Here is an 18,670-nt window from a genome sequence, read left to right as displayed (position 1 = left end):
CCCCTCCTCCCCCGGGGGGCCCGTCCTGCACAGGAATGAGGAAGTGGAGGTGAGCGGCTGTGGGGAAGCGGGAAGCGACAGGGGGGGGTAGGGAGGGGGGGGTGTGGGTGGTGGCAGTGGCGGCGGCGGCGGGGGGTAGTATTGCTAATATGAAGTGGAAAACCTCAGGGCTCAACATTGGCCTGACGTGAGCGCCTGCTAATCCTTTGTTGAAGGTAACACACCTGAGGGGCAACAGGTAGAATTGCCTTACGCCCCCCCCCCCCCCCCCCCTCCACCCTGATTTCCAGTCAACTACTAGCCCGGAAAGCAATGTGATCTTTGTCAAGGGTTTGTGTGTGTGTTTGTGTGTGTGTGTGTGTGTGTGTGTGTGTGTGTGTGTGTGTGTGTGTGTGTGTGTGTGTGTGTGTGTGTGTGTGTGGGCGTGCATGTGTGTCCTTCTTGGATGTACAGCAAGACTGAAGGTTCCGATTCTTGGTCAAAACTTTGGGGCCCCATGTGACTGCTAGGTTGTCAGGCCAATAATTTAAGGCCAGAGAAGAAAAGAGGTTGCTTGAGGCCATATCTTTCTTTCTCTCTCTCTCTCTCTCTCTCTCTCTCTCTCTCTCTCTCTCTCTCTCTCTCTCTCTCTCTCTCTTTCCATCATGCCCCTCCCACTATTCCACACAGTCACCACTGTCGTTGAGTGAGGAGGTTTCTGCATGTGTGAGACAGAAGTCTGATGGAATAAAGAGAGATGTGTACAACTGAACTGTCAACATCAGTGCATCTGTGATGCAATGCAAACGCCTGGTGCCTCCCTCACTCCACTTACCCCACTGCCGTTTCATTCACAAATACGCTCTGTGTTTTGTTGTTGTTACAATGACATTTTCTTAACATTTCTGAAAACAGGTGAATCTCGTGGCTTGTACGAAAATGACTCAATGCTGTACAAGCAGGCTCCATTTTGACAGTCAACGTTGAGTCATTTCCTCAGCAATGTATGATTGACACATTACCATAACCACAGCTTCCCGTGAGGAATATTGCTGTACTGGCGAGAGTGTGTGCGTGTGTTCCTGTGATTTTTCTGCTCATGCAAACACTAACCACACTGGCGTCACCTGGCATATGTGCAGGAAGGCCCAGAGGAAGGCACCGAGTGTGGCTGCCTTTTGAACTGATAAAGGCCATGTTTTGACAGATGCTGACCAATCTGTTATTTCCTTCCTGTTAAGAGAGGCCTTAGAACGTCCTTAACATCGGTGACCCACCACACTCACCCGTAGCTGCCTGTTACTGTAGTAGTAGCAGTACTGACCAGAGTCAACCAAGCTGCATTCCTGCTGTCGTTTACGGGGTGCTTTTGGCTGCTTTCTAGAGAAAGGTCAAAAACGGGGAAAGTGGAATTCAAACTGAGCTATAATCTTTATATGTTTGGAGAGGGGCCATGGCCATTAAGTGAAGACACCGTCGTAAAAATAAGTGGGCAAACCCCAAAGAATAGTGGCTTATTTGGCCACGGGAGTGCAATAACTGTTTCCATTTCCAATGTGATCAACATACCAAACAACTAAAGGGACTGTACCATCGGGTAGGCTGATCTTTCCATGCTACCTCTCGGTGGACACTCCCATGTGTGACATCACTATAGGGTTGATTTTGAAAGGGTTTGTAAGGGCATCAGACGTTCAACCTGGTACAAAAAAAAAACGATGGCGTTTGTGTTTACAAAGGACGGGCTCTGAAGATCCCAACCCCCAGTGTTAGCTGAGAGGGAGACAGCTGCACGGGACAGGTCACTGGGATGGAGCGGTTTCATAGAACTAGCTGGGGGCTGGGAGGTGGGGGGGGCGGGAAACGTGTCTTTCCTGACCTTTTATCACTAGGTTGCGCCGGGGCCATCTACTGAAAAACACAGCTGGGAACTGCTGCACCTGATCCTGGTGACATCCGTTGTGGTCTTTGGTCTTCAAGACGTACCCTCATGTTTTGAAACTGCAGCACAGGAAAGTCAATACATGTTTTAACATAAGAAAAGTGTGCAAATGCGACAAGGGAAACATTGTGTCATGGCAAAACATTGACACTGTGTTTGTATTTGACAGACCCAACTGTGGATGTACAGGTCCATTGTTGAAGGTCTCCAAAGGCATGCCATAAATAAAAGCCTTTTTGACAGGCCCTGTGCTTTCATCTTTCAACACTGTCTTCTTCTGACAGGGAGCATCCCTTTGCTGTGTGTTAACACGACCGCTGGACGGTAGAGCGGCTGCCAAATGCGTCGCAAAGTTGCTTGGACACCTGGTATACGTGCGTCACACTGTCGTGTGCGCTGCCCTCATCCCCACCCCCACCCCCACCCCAACTCATTTCCTTGAATTTGGCTGCAAGGACCAGTTTGGCAACCAATGCAGCGTTTACTGCTGAGTATGTTCTTTGCCTGGCGCCATATCTTGCCGTATCTTGCCATATCAGCATCCTTTATGACATAGCCTCTTTATGTACTCCAGGAAATGTGACTGGGTACGCAACCCGACGATACAAACATTTGCACATTGAAAGTATATTTCAGCATTTAAAAAAAAAATTCAGTTCTAACCTTTAGTCAGTGCACAATCCCACAAGAGCAATTAGTGCTCTGACCGAATGCATTCCTTTACACAGCGGAGGGACCAACCGAGAATGTTATGACACCATCTAGGGATTTTATGCTTTCTACCCTTCTAACTTCAATTAGTATGTAGTCCACTCAGACAGTATCGCAACAGTTTACCAGGCTACTGTATACGAGTACCTATACGAGTAAAAAAGCCATCTTTCTTAGCATTCAATCCTTTCCCCCAGATAATTCCTGAGACTAGAATCAGTACTGTCAAGTACTGGAGTATGAGAAAGTCAATGGAAGAGTTCAACACCAACACTGAATGTTGGCATATGAAGGCAACACCATTGATACGTGTTTAAGTTAGTATGGTATTAGCAAGTAATTAGGATTGCTTGACTGCAATGTTTAATTTTTGGATTGTGAAGCTATCACCTATTTCAAGACCAATGCAAAATATAATTCTCAATAAAAAGATACATCTGTTCAAGGTGGTCATCTTGGGCCAAATGCGCGTGTGTTGACGACGCACTGTGCTGGTCTTGTGATAAAAGGTTGGGGGTCTGTTTATTGATCCAGTGGTGCAGCTGCCACAGCTGGATCTTGCTGGCACCCCCAGCAAAGCAAGTGATGTGTCATCCTGAAGACCAAGGTCACTTCACACAAATTCACTTGAAATCTAATTTTATTTTGTAGCCTAATTTATGGTATAGTGCAGTCACACTTCTATTTTTGAATGAATAACCCTATTCATGAAACAGTTTTTAGTGTTACATCATTTTTGCAAACATAAAATCCCATTGTTTTTAGTTATTGAATTGAATTGAAGACAAAGTAGAATCACACAGATTTTAGTTTTGTAGTTTATTTACAACAAGGTAAAATCACATTTACTTTTATTTTGTTATTCAATTCATGATTTTTTTTTAATTTTTTTATTTTGTAATTCATTTGAATCAAAGTACAACATCACTCAGAGGCAGGAACACAATAATAAGACAGCAATAACAATCAACAAGGCATGTGCAAATGTGCTGTTGATTATGATTTTGAAGACATGATTTAGTTTTAGTACCAAATTCATAAGTTACGAACGGTGTTTCTACATCACACTCTAGAGTCTAGCTTGACCAAAAAGACTTCAAAACATACATCATACATGTTAACGATTCTCACGCATGATACTACAAAAGCAGTTTTTAGGAGAATATCATGACAAATGTAATAAATTCAGCTTATGATTCTCTTGGGACTAAAATCTTGTAAAACAGACAATAGTTTGTCGCCGATGACCCCAGTCACAGCAACCGGGCTGGGTTGCATAGCAACCGATGGCATCCATGTTTAATTGGTTTGTGACTTTGATTTACAGACCACCAGGGACCGTTGAAAGGGACCTTCCCATAAGTCTTAAGAGAACCAAACTGAGCTGTTTACTGGCAGAGCGTTTCGCAGCCAATGCGAGTGACTTGGCTTCAATGATAACTGTGGCCTACAAAGACCCTTTCCTGAAGATGACGTTGCACACTCTGCTACTCTGCCATTTTCCCTTTGAGATCCATTGTGTGTATTTGTTTCAAGCCCGAGTTTAGTGTCAGCAATCGCACAACTAACTTTCTATCTTTCTACAACTAACTTTCTGTCTTTCTATGTACACATTTCATTCATTTTGTATTCAAAGTATTCACGCCATAAATTATTAATTCGATTTGTTTATATAACTGCAGCTTCTAGTCAAATTGCGAATTCTGATATAAGTGACAATCACAAGGTTTGAATGATCTGTCGCCCTGATCAAAATCATCCTGAGTTCCTAGCAGGAGGATGGTTTCACGGGATGGATCAGGAGAACCTCAAGTTAGATATAATGTACAATATAGATAATTTGACCTGGAGACCTGTATAAAGCACACGCACACGCACGCGTCTAATCTCAGGAATGGCAAGTGACTATGTGAATGGCAGACTATAATACATAAAAAACATAACAATTAACACAGACTCAGAAATCCAAAACATGGAAGCCAAATCCTCACACATTTGACTCAGTATGTTGCCGTTATTATAATATTAAAATAGCATTTACATTATTACTTTTATTATTTTTCAAGCATCTAACCCTGAGCACGACGATATATTGGAAGCTAACGTAGAGGAAGTCGCTAATGACACACACACACACACACACACACACACACACACACACACACACACACACACACACACACACACACACACACACACACACACACACACACACACACACACACACCAACAAACAGCAGATGAAGCTCCCATCAAGATGTGCATGAACGCTTTCATGTGAAAAATGGCAGAATGTTCCATTGCTCGTAATGAGGCCTGCAGTGCTTCAAGCTGGATGTTGGACCGGGACCCCACACAGATATACGGTTACAACCCCATCATTATATCTGCCCATGTCTCATCGCCACCTGGAACACAAAGCCAGGGAGAACAAGCAGGAAGCCGCGGTCGATTTATAAATGGGCCGGGGGCATGCATTTATCACTTAACTAATAAGTGCGGCCGGGTAATTCACTCAGACGGGGCAGAAGCTAAACACTGGTTTTGAACAGCCCAATTTTCAGGAAACTATATAAATAACTAATGAAGGAAGCTATGAGCAAAACAGTACAAAAAACATGATGGTAGGAGGAGTGGGGGGGGGTTGGAGGGGGAGTTGGAGGATAGAAACCTGGGCAAGGTGAGGGTTGGTGGGGGGGGGGGGGGGGGGGTTGGGGGTGGTGGCTGGTGGAGGTGAGCCTGCTTGTACTGCGCTTAAGCCCGACCGGGTGTAGCGTTACAGAGAAACTCGGTAGAGAGGTTAAAAGAGGGAGGCTCACTGGAGCCACAATCCCATTCATTGTTTTCCACTCATCTTTCCTGCTCTCCTCCTCCTCCTCCTCTACCTCCGCCTCCTCCGCCTCCTCCTGCTGCTCCTCTATTCTTCTCTCCGAGCGGTCCCCAGCCACGGCCGCAGCACCGGCCCCTCATGCCGGCCCGGGGGGAGATGGGGTTACAGGAAGCGGGAGGTCGACCCGGGAGATAGGGGCCGCTCCTCGCTGACAGATCGGCCCGCCTCCTCCTCTTCCTCCTCCTCCTCCTTCACTTCCTCTGTGACTGGGGGGCTATATAGGCAGAGAGAGAGAGAGAGAGAGAGAGAGAGAGAGAGAGGCAGAGAGAGAGACAGAGACAGAGAGAGAGAGCAATAGAACAAGAGAACGAGAGAGATATGGGAGGGTTTGGCAGAGAGAGATGAGTGTTGGGGAGAAGGGTGGTGGAGTAAAAGAGGTTAAAATAAGGTTCAGATACTTTGGTGCCATGTCATATATCGATTTCTTGTGTCTGTGGGAAGCAGCTGCACTCCTGGCCGTCCTTGGAACGAAGGATCCCTCCTCTGGGCTCCCTCTCAAGGTTTATGAGGACTTTATCCTTCTCTTCAGAGGGCTTCAGAGGTGTCCTATAATGTGTGCACGTGAACCCCTTTGGGACCACTACTATAAATCGGACGTGACTTTGACTCTTCATCGAAGCGTCCCACTGACTGCAGCCAGGCTGTGACAGCAGTATTGTCTGTACCGACCCACCTCCACAACCACCCCCACCCCCACCCCCCCAACCCCCTCTCTGCAACGGAGGAATCTGTCTCTGCACGGAGACGGGTTGTCGACGCGATCGCAGAGAAGGGTGACAGTGGGTGGATTCTTTCCCTTTTTCTTTTTTCCATTCTCCCCTCTGTCAACACCGCATGGTGGCATTGCACCCCCACCCCCCCTTCCCTCCCTCTCTCTCTTCCCCTCGGACTGGGTGGCCCCACAGGGCCCCACCATAAAAAAACCCACCCCCTCTCGGTCCTAGGCCAGGTCCCGGGGGGGGGGGGGGAGGTACCTGTGTCAGGCAGGACCGTGTCTGTGCATGCACAGGGTGCCAGCGCACCCTGAAGTGAGCACACAGTTCAGGAAGGCAAAGGTGTCCACACAGCCCGGTGGAGCATGGGGGGAGTGGGGGGGGGGGGGCGGGGGGTGACGTCTGCTGAAAGACCTGGGGAACAACATCCGCCTGACCGCAGGGTGGGGAGGACGGAGAGGCCGACAGTTGTGTGTTGTCGTGACACCAACAAGGTACCGCTGTGGTGTGGCGTATCCTTTGGTGACTTCCCTCATGAACCGATTTGTGTTTTAATAAGCAACTCATGCCATTAAAATCTCCTGAGATCATCATTGTAAAGTCAAGAAAACAGACCTTGATAATAAAACTAGCAGACTGAGGGTGTGTCCATTAAGACCCCTTATCCGGGTCTTTCCGGTGAAGGACGTCCGGAGGGGGGGCGGGGGGCTGGCTGCTTTAGCATGCCAAATGAAGCTCTAATTGCATTTCATCTTCCGTGAAATGCAATAGAGGAGCACGCAGGGCACAGAGATGATGCTATCTGGCAAAGAAGAGGGGCCGGAATCGGCCAATCAGGGCCACTGCTTCTGCCGCCGCTGCTCATGAGGACTCCTCAAAGACCTCCGGAGAACACATCGCCGCCAGGACTCTCTGACCCTCAGCCTCATTCGTAGTCCCCCCGCGTGGACTGGCCATGGCAGGGGTCCAGCCCTTGGGCGCGGTACATGCCGTGACTTGGCACGCGGCGAAAGTGTGACTCGTTTAAGCGGGCGAGTCACACACACAGAGAGAGAGAGAGAGAGAGAGAGAGAGAGAGAGAGAGAGAGAGAGAGAGAGAGAGAGAGAGAGAGAGAGAGAGAGAGAGAGAGAGAGAGAGAGAAAGAAAGAAAGAAAGAAAGAAAGAAAGAAAGAAAGAAAGAAAGAGAGAGAGAGAGCGATCGAGTGATAAGGGATAAAAGATTGGGGACAGATAAGAACGCAGTCGCAATCCACCTCTTGCATCCTCCTGCTCGTACTGGATTATCTGGACGTGCCAGACGCACAGAGATAGAACGCACCGTCAAACTGATTCAGTTCAGGTCAAAGTCGCATATTGACCGTATGTTTTCATTCCATTTCAAACCTTTTTTTTACACTCATTGAGGTTTCCCTCATTTACACCGACGACGAGTTTACATCAAGGGACATGCACACAACTACAGCAATGACGAATAAAAATGAGCGAAACAAATATAACAAAGTATAAATAAATAAAGCTAAAAACATTTATTCCAGCAAATACCTTCATAGGCTCCCTTAGGGTGCTTTCAGACATATAGTTCGATTGCTTTGGTCCGCACCAGGCCAAAAAATGATACAATGTAGCAAACAGACGTTGGTTCGGTTCATTTTCACATATGCATATTTCTAAACTAACCAAAATAGACCAAGCGAACCAAAATAGACCGCGAAGACTACGCCCGTTTCGCGCCACTCACGGGCTTCCGAGAACAAAATGGAGCGACAGATTTTCGTTGCGCTCCTGGGGCTGATTCTCGCCTATTACATTGTATGTGTCGGTAACTTTCAGCAAACTATTCAGTTTGAAAATGAGTCGTGGCTGCGACTCGACAACAACGTCATGATGCATTGGAGTCGCCGACGGCGCATTGCTCGCCACTTCAAACAGAAGAGACGTGCCCGCCTCCTGAATGACTGCAGATAACCTTTCTCCCTTAGCTGCTTGCTGAATAGCGCATAAACGTCGCTGTTTTTATGGGTCGTGGCAAGTTGTTCCTGTATGTGCTGATCCGACCAAATATTTATGAGGCATTTTATCTCCTCACTAGTCCACGTTTCTCAGCGGTTTGAGGGTTTTGGGGCTTTTTTCATCACGAGCCGCCGATGAATAAACAAATGGGTAAGCGTGAGATCTACAGGAAATAAAAAATGTATAATTTGACCCATAATTCCGTGCTCCCAACACCCACAATACATCGTTTTTGGACCATTTTTTTTTCGGTTGCTTTCACACCAGAGGAACCGCACCAAATTTAGGGAGATGGAGCGGATCGAGACCACCTCTTCAGGGAGGTCTCGGACGGCTGATTTGGTGCGCACCAAAGTGCGCCGGTTGCATTCACACCAACGCAAACGTACCGAACCAAGGGACCAAACTCATTTAGTGCGCACTAAATGCTGTATGTGTGAACGCACCCTTAAACCCAAGAGAGGCTAGAAACAGACCGGAGAAGGAAAGGACACATGGGGACAAAGACAGGGCTCGACCGAACCAGACCCCATCAGAGTGACCCAAACCAGATGGGAGTACTCACCCCCTCGGTCGCTGGCCGACCCGGGCCGGCTGCTGGGCTGGGGCTCAGAGTGGGAGAACTGGGGGGCCAGGCGGGAGCTCCTCGGGCTGACCCCCCCCTCGGTGTCCGGCGTCCGGGGGATCTTGGGTCGGCTCGTGAACCCAGGGGGGTGGTGGCTGCTGCTGGGGGGGGGGGGGGGGTGCAGGAAAACCCAGTGAAACAGTTTAGCACTTAATAAGTGGCGTATTGGCTTAGCTCAGGTTGCTAGTTCAATCCCCGGCTCCTCCTAGCTGAGTGTCGAGGTGTCCCTGAGCAAGACACCTCACCTTAACGGCTGCAGACGAGCTGGCTGTCACCTTGCCGTGTTTGACTCCGCTGTCGGTGTGTGAATGTGTGTATAAACCGTTAGTTAGTCGCTTTGGATAAAAGCGTCTGCTAAGTGAAATGTGAAAATGTATCTAAATGTATTGTTTGTGGACTCATTTCATGAGTATTCATCTTCACCCTTCCTTTGCACCGAAGGGTGAATGCCTGGGAAATGCACGTGGCGGTCTTAGCCCACGCACCGCTACACATGCTTATCATACCAGGGAGTCCGTCAACCGAGACCAGCATAGACCCCTACTGTCTCCCTGCCGGGGGCCCACTCAAGTACCACCGCCTTGCTTGACAGCACCTCAAAACAGAAGAGGAAGACGATGACGATCGACCCGTTCCATACGGAGACCATCTCGGTGACCCGTTTCCTCTCCACAACCTTCTGTCGTTTCCTAAAAGGCAGACTTTGATTACAGATCCTCTCATGTTCCCGGTGAGGAGCGATCGATTGGCTCTAGGAGCGCCAAGCTGAGCTAAACCCAGGCTATACGTTGCCGGGTATGCTTCCATAGAAACGGCTGACTTCAGCAGGCGTTGTCACAACAACCTTCTTACGGTCAGCCTCCAACTCCTTAGCATGTAGACTAATGTGTCCATGGGTTTGGGCTAAACAGCCTCCTTTTGCGATATAGTTTCAAGGGACTAAAGTTTCATCAATACTTTGCCGACACCCAGTATTCCCCCGAGTACAGACTGGGTGTATCCAGTAATGGTCTGCATGGATGATTTAAAATATTTATAGGAATCCATCAGGACGGAAATAAAACAGAAAGACAATCCAGTACAGTACAGGAAACATCTTAAAATCTCACACAGATTACATTCATGTGCGTCCAGAATTCAATATCTAAATCAAATGACTTTGAGAAATGGCTTGTTCTTATGAATAGTTATAAGAATATAACAGATCCTAAATGTATTGTTTTTTGTTTAGAATAGATGGTGAATGGACTGCATTTAGTCACGCTTTTCTAACCAGCGGCCACTCAAAGCGCTTTACAATTTTGCCTAACATTCACCCATTCACACACCGACGGCGTTGTCCACCACGCAGGGCGACAGCCAGCTCGTCGGGAGCAGTTAGGGTCCGGTGTCTTGCTCGAGGACACCTCGACACTCGGCTAGGAGGAGCCTTGGATTGAACTAGCAACCTTCCGGTTACCAGCCAAGCCGCTCTACCTTCTGAGCCCCACATGGTGCCCCAGAATAAATACTGGGTAAAAATCGGTGGCTCAAAAGGGGCCGTGGATTGTTACTCCTTTCGGTAACAGTGCAAAGTGAAACACGCACGCTGGCTTGTGTTCCCCACAGCGTTGCTCTGAATGCAGCCTACTGCACACAGGTAGCATCCACACCTGGGTGCACAGCGGCCGGACCGGTCCCCCAGGTGCCTCACCCAGCCGGTGTAATTGTATGTGGGTGTAGCAGAGCATCACACTGGAGATCAGTGTGCTCGGTCAACCAAGCCAGGCCTCACCTCACCTTACCTATCCCGGGTCAACGGTGGAACCCAAAGCCCTTGTCCGTAAACCCTGCGCTAGTCACTGACTTGAAATCAAAGTTTTAAAATGGGCGACCTCTATACTCCTGAATAACGAAGCGTCAGCCTTAGTTCTCCTGATTCCCTTTATTCTCTCACTCCTCCGAGTGGAAGGAGGCTCAGGCTGCCAGGGTTGTTTTGTGAAGGTGTCGTACGTTCCTCTGGGAAGGCTTCTGCTCCTGGTGGGGGCTGGTTAATTAAAGCATGCTTTCATTTGGGCTTACTAAGTCTGTGTGTGTGTGTGTGTGTGTGTGTGTGTGTGTGTGTGTGTGTGTGTGTGTGTGTGTGTGTGTGTGTGTTCTTGCCTGTGTTTATTCATTTGTTTATGTGTCTGTGTATGAGTGCGTGTGTGTGTTTGTGTCTTTCTTCATTAATGTGTGTGTGTGTGTGTGTGTGTGTGTGTGTGTGTGTGTGTGTGTGTGTCTTTGTTCATTAATGTGTGTGTGTGTGTGTCTTTGTTCATTAATGTGTGTGTGTGTGTGTGTGTCTTTGTTCATTAATGTGTGTGTGCTTGTATCTGTGTTCATTAATATGTCTGTGTGTTTGTGTCTGTGTCCATTAATGTGTGCGTGTGTTTGTGTGTTTGTGTCTGTGTTTATTAATGTGTGTGTGTGTGGCGGGGCAGTGCGGTGGCGGGACGGGGAGGGGGTGGGGGAGTTCCTCTGGGATTGGAGGGCCAGGGGAGGGGACCCACACAGAGAGCGAGGAGCAGAGGGGGGACGGCTCTAGCGGTGAATGGGGCTCTTTGTGGACCGCCGGGTCCTTTAAACGCATGTCACAGGGCCACCTTGGCAGGGCTGCTGAGTCACCGATTGATGTGGGACACCAGCGCCAGCGCCGGATGGCCAAGCCCCGCCCCCCCCCCCATGCTGCTGCACCTCTTAACACAGCCCTGCCGCGGCCCGTCGCCTCTCTCTCTCTCTCTCTCTGTTTCCCTCGGTCTTCCTGTCTCCCTCGCTCCCCGTCTCTCTCTCTCCCTATCTCGGTCGCTCACCCCTTATGTGACGCACGGCGCAGGCTTTATCGAACAGAAACCGGGAAAGAGACACATACAGCGAGAGAGAGAGAGAGAGAGAGAGAGAGAGAGAGAGAGAGAGAGAGAGAGAGAGAGAGAGAGAGAGAGAGAGAGAGAGAGAGAGAGAGAGAGAGAGAGAGAGAGAGAGAGAGAGAGAGAGGGGGAAAAAAGGGAAATTGTAAAAAGAAAGTAGAGGCGTATAACGGACCAGATGGCGACAGACCTTCGACCCCGGTCTCGTCCTAGTGCTCGTGTGTCTGACGCGTCACAGGCATGTCACATGATGTCACGTGCCCCATCGCAGGCCCGCCGTTAGCCTAGCTCCTGTCTGCGAGCGCGGTCTGCAGCGGAAGGCGAGGAACGTGCTCGCGAGCGGTCGTGTTCACGTTGTGAGCCTGCAGAGTGTGACCCCGACCAGGTCCTGTACGTCTATATACAGTGGGTGCAGCCGGGGAACATGTGACCGATGTGTACGGTTCCTGGGCTGGCGTATTGTGACCGCTCTCTATTATGTTTGGTTGTATTATTTTGGGCTCCTCTAGAGATGACTGTGACCTTTGACCTTCTTTGCGTCAATCTGACACACACACGCACGCACGTGCACGCACGCACACGCACACACACACGACACTGAAATGAGAACGGTACATCAAAATTCAGCCCAAATGGCCATCAAATAATTTAAATACAAATGAATAAATAATAAATGTATAAAATGTATCACTCTACAGAGTTGGCTTATTTGATGAATGGTATGTTACCCCGTGATTGTTGCAGTTTCTGGAACGTATCTTCAAGGCACTTATTGTTCGTCACTTTGGATAAAAGGTGTCATCACATAAATGTAATGTAATGTAATAAATATGCATATATGTCTAGGAGGACACGCCCACTTGTGATGTCACTAAAACACAGGAAGAGGCAGATATTCAAAACAGCTTGTAATGGTTAATCACACTCACACCTGGTGGTATAATAGGGACCTTTAAGTTCCTCAGCAGTGGGATGTAAGACGACAACCACAGGAACAGGTGGACGGTTTAAAACCTTTTAATAAGCTTTTGAGACAAGGATCGGTTTACCTAGCAGAGTGTCCGTTCTGTTCCGTGAGGGAACCCGCTCTGTCTGTGAGTCTGTCCTCCATCGGCCCGTCCATGCCCAGGTCCTGGGACAACTGCCCGCACTCCGAATCTAGGGTGAGAACACAGAGATCCTCCTCAACCCGAGGGTTTGACCATTTCCGTCTGGAGACCATGTGTTCTGGCCTCCTCGCCAGGGTGGATCTCCAGCAGCACATCAAAGGAACTTCAATATTTCATATTTGGTGTGTGATTTCAGCCGGAAATGAAAAAGTCTGGCAGATTTGCAGCGGACTTATCGCCCCTCTGACATCATCAGATTAGAAACTGATGACCAGTGAGATTGTCAGGGAGTAGACTTGTGGTGAGGGTGTTCCCAGCAGAAAGGTTTTGGGTTCGAACCCCGAAGCCTGTGGACCACCTGTGGGCATTCTTGAGCCAAGCTGCTGAACCCCTGACTGCTCTTTAAAAGCGTGCTGCAGGTATGATTTAAGAGACGTCCTTTGGTAGAAATGCCACAGACATCCATCAGCTGTTATTGATGAATGTGGGTGAAGAAAAATAGAGAATATCGGTTTGGGGTCGACTGCGACTGCCTCCGTATTAGACACTTTAGAGTTAAGATCGTTCCCTGCTAATTTCGAACCAATCAGGGCATCTCTTCCCTGATTGGTTAGGGGAATCAATCTCGCCTGTCACTCACAGGTGCGTGATTGCACAACTTCTCCAACTTGGAAAGGCACAAAAAGAGAGCAGTGGAAGGGGTTGTTGTTTTTTATGGTCACGTTTCAAAATCTTGCTCTCTTCGGCTCTGTTCAGATCTCTATACAACCTACAGCAGCTACAGCAGCTTTAATGGCTTAAAAATCATCAATTCACTGTAAGTCACTTAAGAAACAGACACTCAAGCATCCTATCATTCTGAAGGGTGAAACGCTGTATCTATGTGCTCTTGCCATTTTCTTTCTGTGTACATGATCATACATTTTAGATTGCATTCACACGCGTGAATCAGACCTCAGCTAAGCCGTCACGCGGTGCACATCCATACACGTGCACTGCTGCAAAAGGTGCGACACAGAGGGTTGACTCACTGATGCTGTGGTGCAGGGAGTCCGAGGTGCTGGGTCTGCTCCCGGAGCGTGTGGGGGGTCGCTGGGTGTATCTGGAAGGGGACGGACTGTCGTCTCCCCTCTCTCTGTGGTCCCCTCCCTCGCTGCAGGCTCGGAAGTCCCTGCGTGAACGCACACAGGCACGCCCAGTCACACACACACAAACAGAGTGAGCCTGGGATGTTCCCCCGGTCGAGAAAACTGCTCCTTCCCTTCTGCCACGGACGTACACTTCACCCAGGTTTACACTCCGAATAAGAACCATGTGAAAGGCCTACAAACCCTGGGAAATGCTAGTTTAAATAGGGACCACAGCAATGCGTCTCGGGGACATGCATCAAAGGCTGCCACTGCTACACACGTGACTTTTAGTGACAATCACTACGACCGGAGAGGAGCTGTGGCTGGAACAATGGCACCCAGGAGCTGTGGCTGGAACAATGGCACCCCAAACTTGAGACAGGCTGTCTCAAGATTTGATTTTTTTTTTTTTCTAAGAATTTAGAGCCAGCATATCTGGGTGTTCATCTTCCTTGGACCAGGCACAAGGCTTTAACACCGGCCTGCCAGTAATTTGGTACCGTCCCGTTTTGAATTTGATAGCACTATTGTCTGTTTGATGAGGGAGATCCAGTGAAGGCTGATGGCCTTCTGCACTATCCTTCATTACTATCCGGCATTAATGCAGGATAGTGTAGTAGTAGTGAAGTGATAGTGTAGTGGTTTTAGCACTGGGTTTAGGGCAGGATAGTGCACTGGTTAAGGGGTTCGCTCCCCCAATGGAGCCTGACTTGCAGGCATGCTGGTTTGAAACACTGCATCTTCACTGTGATTGGTGTTGGATAAAGAGTATACGTTACCACCGCGTGTTCTGAATACCAGTCGTGAAAACACATTTTTCAGTAGCATGCCTATTTCTGCAACCGGAACTGTTATATCTTATCTGTTTCAACAAACACTGGCCCTTGGCCATTTTACCCAACCTAAATCATCTTCATGCATCGCCCCATTCCCCATCACGTCTGAGGATCACAGTGAATCAGTCCAGAGCCAGAAGCTGGAATCTGATTAGATGTACAGCGTATGTATATATAGCGTGTGTGTGTGTGTATACTGTATGTATATAGTGTGTGTGTGTGTGTGTGTGTGTGTGTGTGTGTGTGTGTGTGTGTGTGTGTGTGTGTGTGTGTGTGTGTGTGTGTGTGTGTGTGTGTGTGTGTGTGTTGTGTGTATATAGTGTGGGTGTACAGTGTGTGTACAGTGAGTGAGTGAGTGCGTGCGTGCGTGCGTGTGTGTATAGTGTATAGTGTCTGTGTGTCTTGTGTGTGTGGCCTACATGGGGGTCCCGTTGCGGTGGGAGCTGGGGGTCACCGGCCGCTGTAGAGGCTCATCGGCGCTCTGCCGATAGTGGGGGGCTGAGCGCCTCTTCACCTTGGTCATGTTGGTCATGATCTGGATAACACACACACACACACACGTAAGGTAAGGAGACTTGACACGCAGTATGTAGCCCCCAGAGCGTACGTGACATGACATTCTGAACTGGAAGCTGTGTTCTGGTTTTGGGGACACACACACACACACACACACACACACACACACACACACACACACACACACACACACACACACACACACACACACACACACACACACACACACACACACACACACACACACACACACACACACAACGGCACCCAGGTATTGGTCAGTCATAAACCAGCCCTCCCACGACCTCAGTCCCAGTTAGCCACAATACCTGTGCTGGTGTCTGTGTGTCTTGTGTCTGTGTGTTTTGCCTGTGATCAAGCTGGTCTGACCACAGTTTCCTTTTCCATGTCATTGACGTTGTCTACATCCATAAATGTGTCCCATTTTACTTCCTTACGACTGCCTATCTGATGTGACGGCGGGTGCTCTGAATGTGTGTGTGTGTTTGTCCTTACTCCCAGGTACTCTGTGGTGAGCAGCCCTTCCCCAGAGAGCTCCCGCGGCTGGGGCTGCAGCACCTCCTCTCTGTCCAGCTCCGTCTCCATCAGCTCCTCCTGGGCAGCACGCAGTGATGTCAATGCAAATGAACACACACACACACATGCAAGGCTGTATATGACTGTACAAGGGCAGCCAAGCAAACAATGCGATTTACATTTGTGGTTGTGCTGTCATTAACCGGGGGGAGGAGGGAGGGGTAACACACTTCCATGTCTTCTCAGAAGACTAGCCGGGAACTGACGGTTAGGCGATTTGCTTAATTATATTAACAAACAAAGTATTTGTTTATATCTGTAGGCTAAAGGCAAAGCATCCAAAAGAGGCGTAACTTATTTTGATTACCCGGTTCATTTACATAGACCATATAACCCGACTATATTGTCTTCCGTATCGTTATCGAGATATTCAATCACTTGTATAATATGACCTGTAAATTACCTCTCTCTTTCTCCCTTCCTCTCCCCTCTCTCTATCTATACCCCCACCCCATTACTTCACTGCTACCCCCTTCCCATCGCCTCGCCTCGCCCCCCACCACCCCCCTCTCTCACTCCCCCTCCCTCCTAACACAGATACACCTGAGATAGCCATCAGGTCATCCATACAGGAATAGAAGATAACCCATTTTCACCCGTTATCTTGGAGCAATATCGCTGGAGATAGATACTCTACACCTGTGACACAAGATGGCCATCTTCAGGCCCGGGAGAGAAAAGGTTTGGTTGGCTTTCCATTGTTGGCGCCTCTATCTAATGAGCGTAAGGCTGTGGCAACCGCAGAGGGGAAAACTCTATCTCGTGGCAAGGGAATAACTAAATCCGCCTGGGAAAACAGTGTGAGGGCGGTGCTGCATTCCCCTGTTATTGCTGTCTTAAAGGGTATGGCAGAAGGGAGAGTCAAAGACGGGCTCTCATCCATGTTGCGTTAGTATAATTGTGGTCTGCTTTGCAAACATACCAAAACTGTTGCCGCTGTCAATCACTTTTTTTTCCCCGAGGCATCGCTTTTTTTTTTTATAATTCCTATTTTAAATCGATTTTTGGTGAGCCACAGACGATATTTAACAGTGTGTGTATGTGTGATTGTGAATTGGCCAAAGAGATAGATTTTAAGGCCAAACTCACGCCAGTGTCGTCATCCTCCTCTTCATCATCTGACTGGGATTCCTCCTCTTCGACTTATGACAAAAGACAACAAGAGAATAACTCCATGTGTATTCATATGAATCAACTATGCACATAGGATGTACTTTTAGAACAGCTTTGCATAAGTCTTAATGATTGACGTATGATTGACAGCAGCGACCTCTGTGTTGACCGAGATGTCCGCTTGACTTGGCCTACCTGAGTTCAGCTGCTTGATGATGAACTCGATCTGTCTGTTGAGCTCGGGGTTCTCCTCTTTGCTGTAGCAGCCCAGGATCTCCTCCATACTCTGCACCAGCAACACATGGCACTGACATCAATGCCACATTGACATCGACCCACTAATGCATTGCAAACTCATTAAGTCTGATTGAGGATAGGACAATATTAGAGTTTACTTTGCGAAATACAGTGTATGCAGTGTAGTTTTAGTCACAGCCAATACATAATTTGCGATGGATATTATGATTATGTTACATTTGTATCAACATGACGTTTCCATCAGAGGGTACATATTCATTTTCCCCTAGTTTATTCATATAATCTCAATATTTAATTTGTTATTCAGATTAGATTTTCCCTGTCCTTTTGCTGCTGTAAAACCTGGATATACCAATCTAGAAACAATTATATGGTATCTTATCCCATTCCCTCGTCTATGGAGAGACATGTTAAGGCATTTGCAGATCTTAAAATGACCACGTATGTGTATGTGTGGGGGTATTTGTGTGTATATGTACATGTGTATGTCTATTTCTGTGTGTGTGTGTGTGTGCATGTGTGTGTATGTCTGTACGTGTGTATGTCTGTGTGCCGCTGCACTGGACCTCTGTGTGTCCGTTGACCGTTACATGGTCCCATGACGCACTGCGTCCGAACACCTGTTGTTTGGCTCCTCGTCTCTTTTCTACCCCTCAGCTAAAACAATGCGGCGGCGGTGACGACACCGAGGTCCCAGCAGCTGGTTCCTCTGCTCTGCTCACCATCTCTCTGGCTTCCTGCCGCACACTGGGGATGGACAGGATGCTGTACAGTGCTCCGTTCACGTACGGGCGGATCTGGAGCGCACACACACACAGATGCGTGCAGACAGACAGACAGACACACACACACACACAATACCCATTAATCAAAATGCACTGCAAATCCACACAAACAGGAACACAAACGCAATCCCCATTAATCACACTTGCAAACGCACATACGTACACACACACACACACAAACACACACCCATTACTCACAATGCACACACACACACACACACACACACACACACACACACACACACACACACACAGTAACCATCAATCACCATTTGACCAAATGTGATCAGTAGGAGCCACGCGGGAGGGGGAGTGTGAGGAGTACGGCGTAGACGGAGAAAAGAGAGAAAGTAGAGTGATACAAGTACATTGGGATTCCTTGTCGCCCATGGACGCCCTGCTACCCTTCACTCACAAGAGTTATGGCCTATAAAGCCTTCAACAGCAAATCAAGGCATATTAAAACAGCCACAAGCCCAGTAGCAGCGCACCACGCATTAATATCGAGGTCCCGGCATTGCAGCAACATGCCTTACTGGATCACCGGTGATGTTTTCCCCCCCGTGAACA

The 18,670-nt window shown here is 48.4% G+C and overlaps 1 protein-coding gene across 2 annotated transcripts in view; it reads right to left on the bottom strand.

Annotated features, from left to right (window-relative positions):
• Positions 1-3,545: 3,545 nt before the first annotated feature.
• armc9 (armadillo repeat containing 9) overlaps positions 3,546-18,670 on the bottom strand; it is a 28,752-nt gene continuing 13,627 nt past the window's right edge. For both annotated transcript variants that reach the window (XM_084472562.1, XM_084472563.1), the window contains 9 exons: positions 18,038-18,112; positions 17,253-17,343; positions 17,034-17,086; positions 15,864-15,962; positions 15,251-15,366; positions 13,897-14,036; positions 12,806-12,914; positions 8,812-8,969; positions 3,546-5,736 (listed from right to left, as the gene is read on the bottom strand). In XM_084472562.1, coding sequence (XP_084328688.1) covers positions 5,714-5,736; positions 8,812-8,969; positions 12,806-12,914; positions 13,897-14,036; positions 15,251-15,366; positions 15,864-15,962; positions 17,034-17,086; positions 17,253-17,343; positions 18,038-18,112 — 864 coding nt within the window. In that variant the 3' untranslated portion in view covers positions 3,546-5,713. The remainder of the gene's footprint in view (positions 5,737-8,811; positions 8,970-12,805; positions 12,915-13,896; positions 14,037-15,250; positions 15,367-15,863; positions 15,963-17,033; positions 17,087-17,252; positions 17,344-18,037; positions 18,113-18,670) is intronic.

This window comes from Micromesistius poutassou (assembly GCF_964030765.1).
Source record: "Micromesistius poutassou genome assembly, chromosome: 9".
NCBI lineage: Eukaryota > Metazoa > Chordata > Actinopteri > Gadiformes > Gadidae > Micromesistius > Micromesistius poutassou.
Note: the sequence above shows the minus strand (reverse complement) of the source record. Positions and strands in the feature narration are given on the sequence as shown.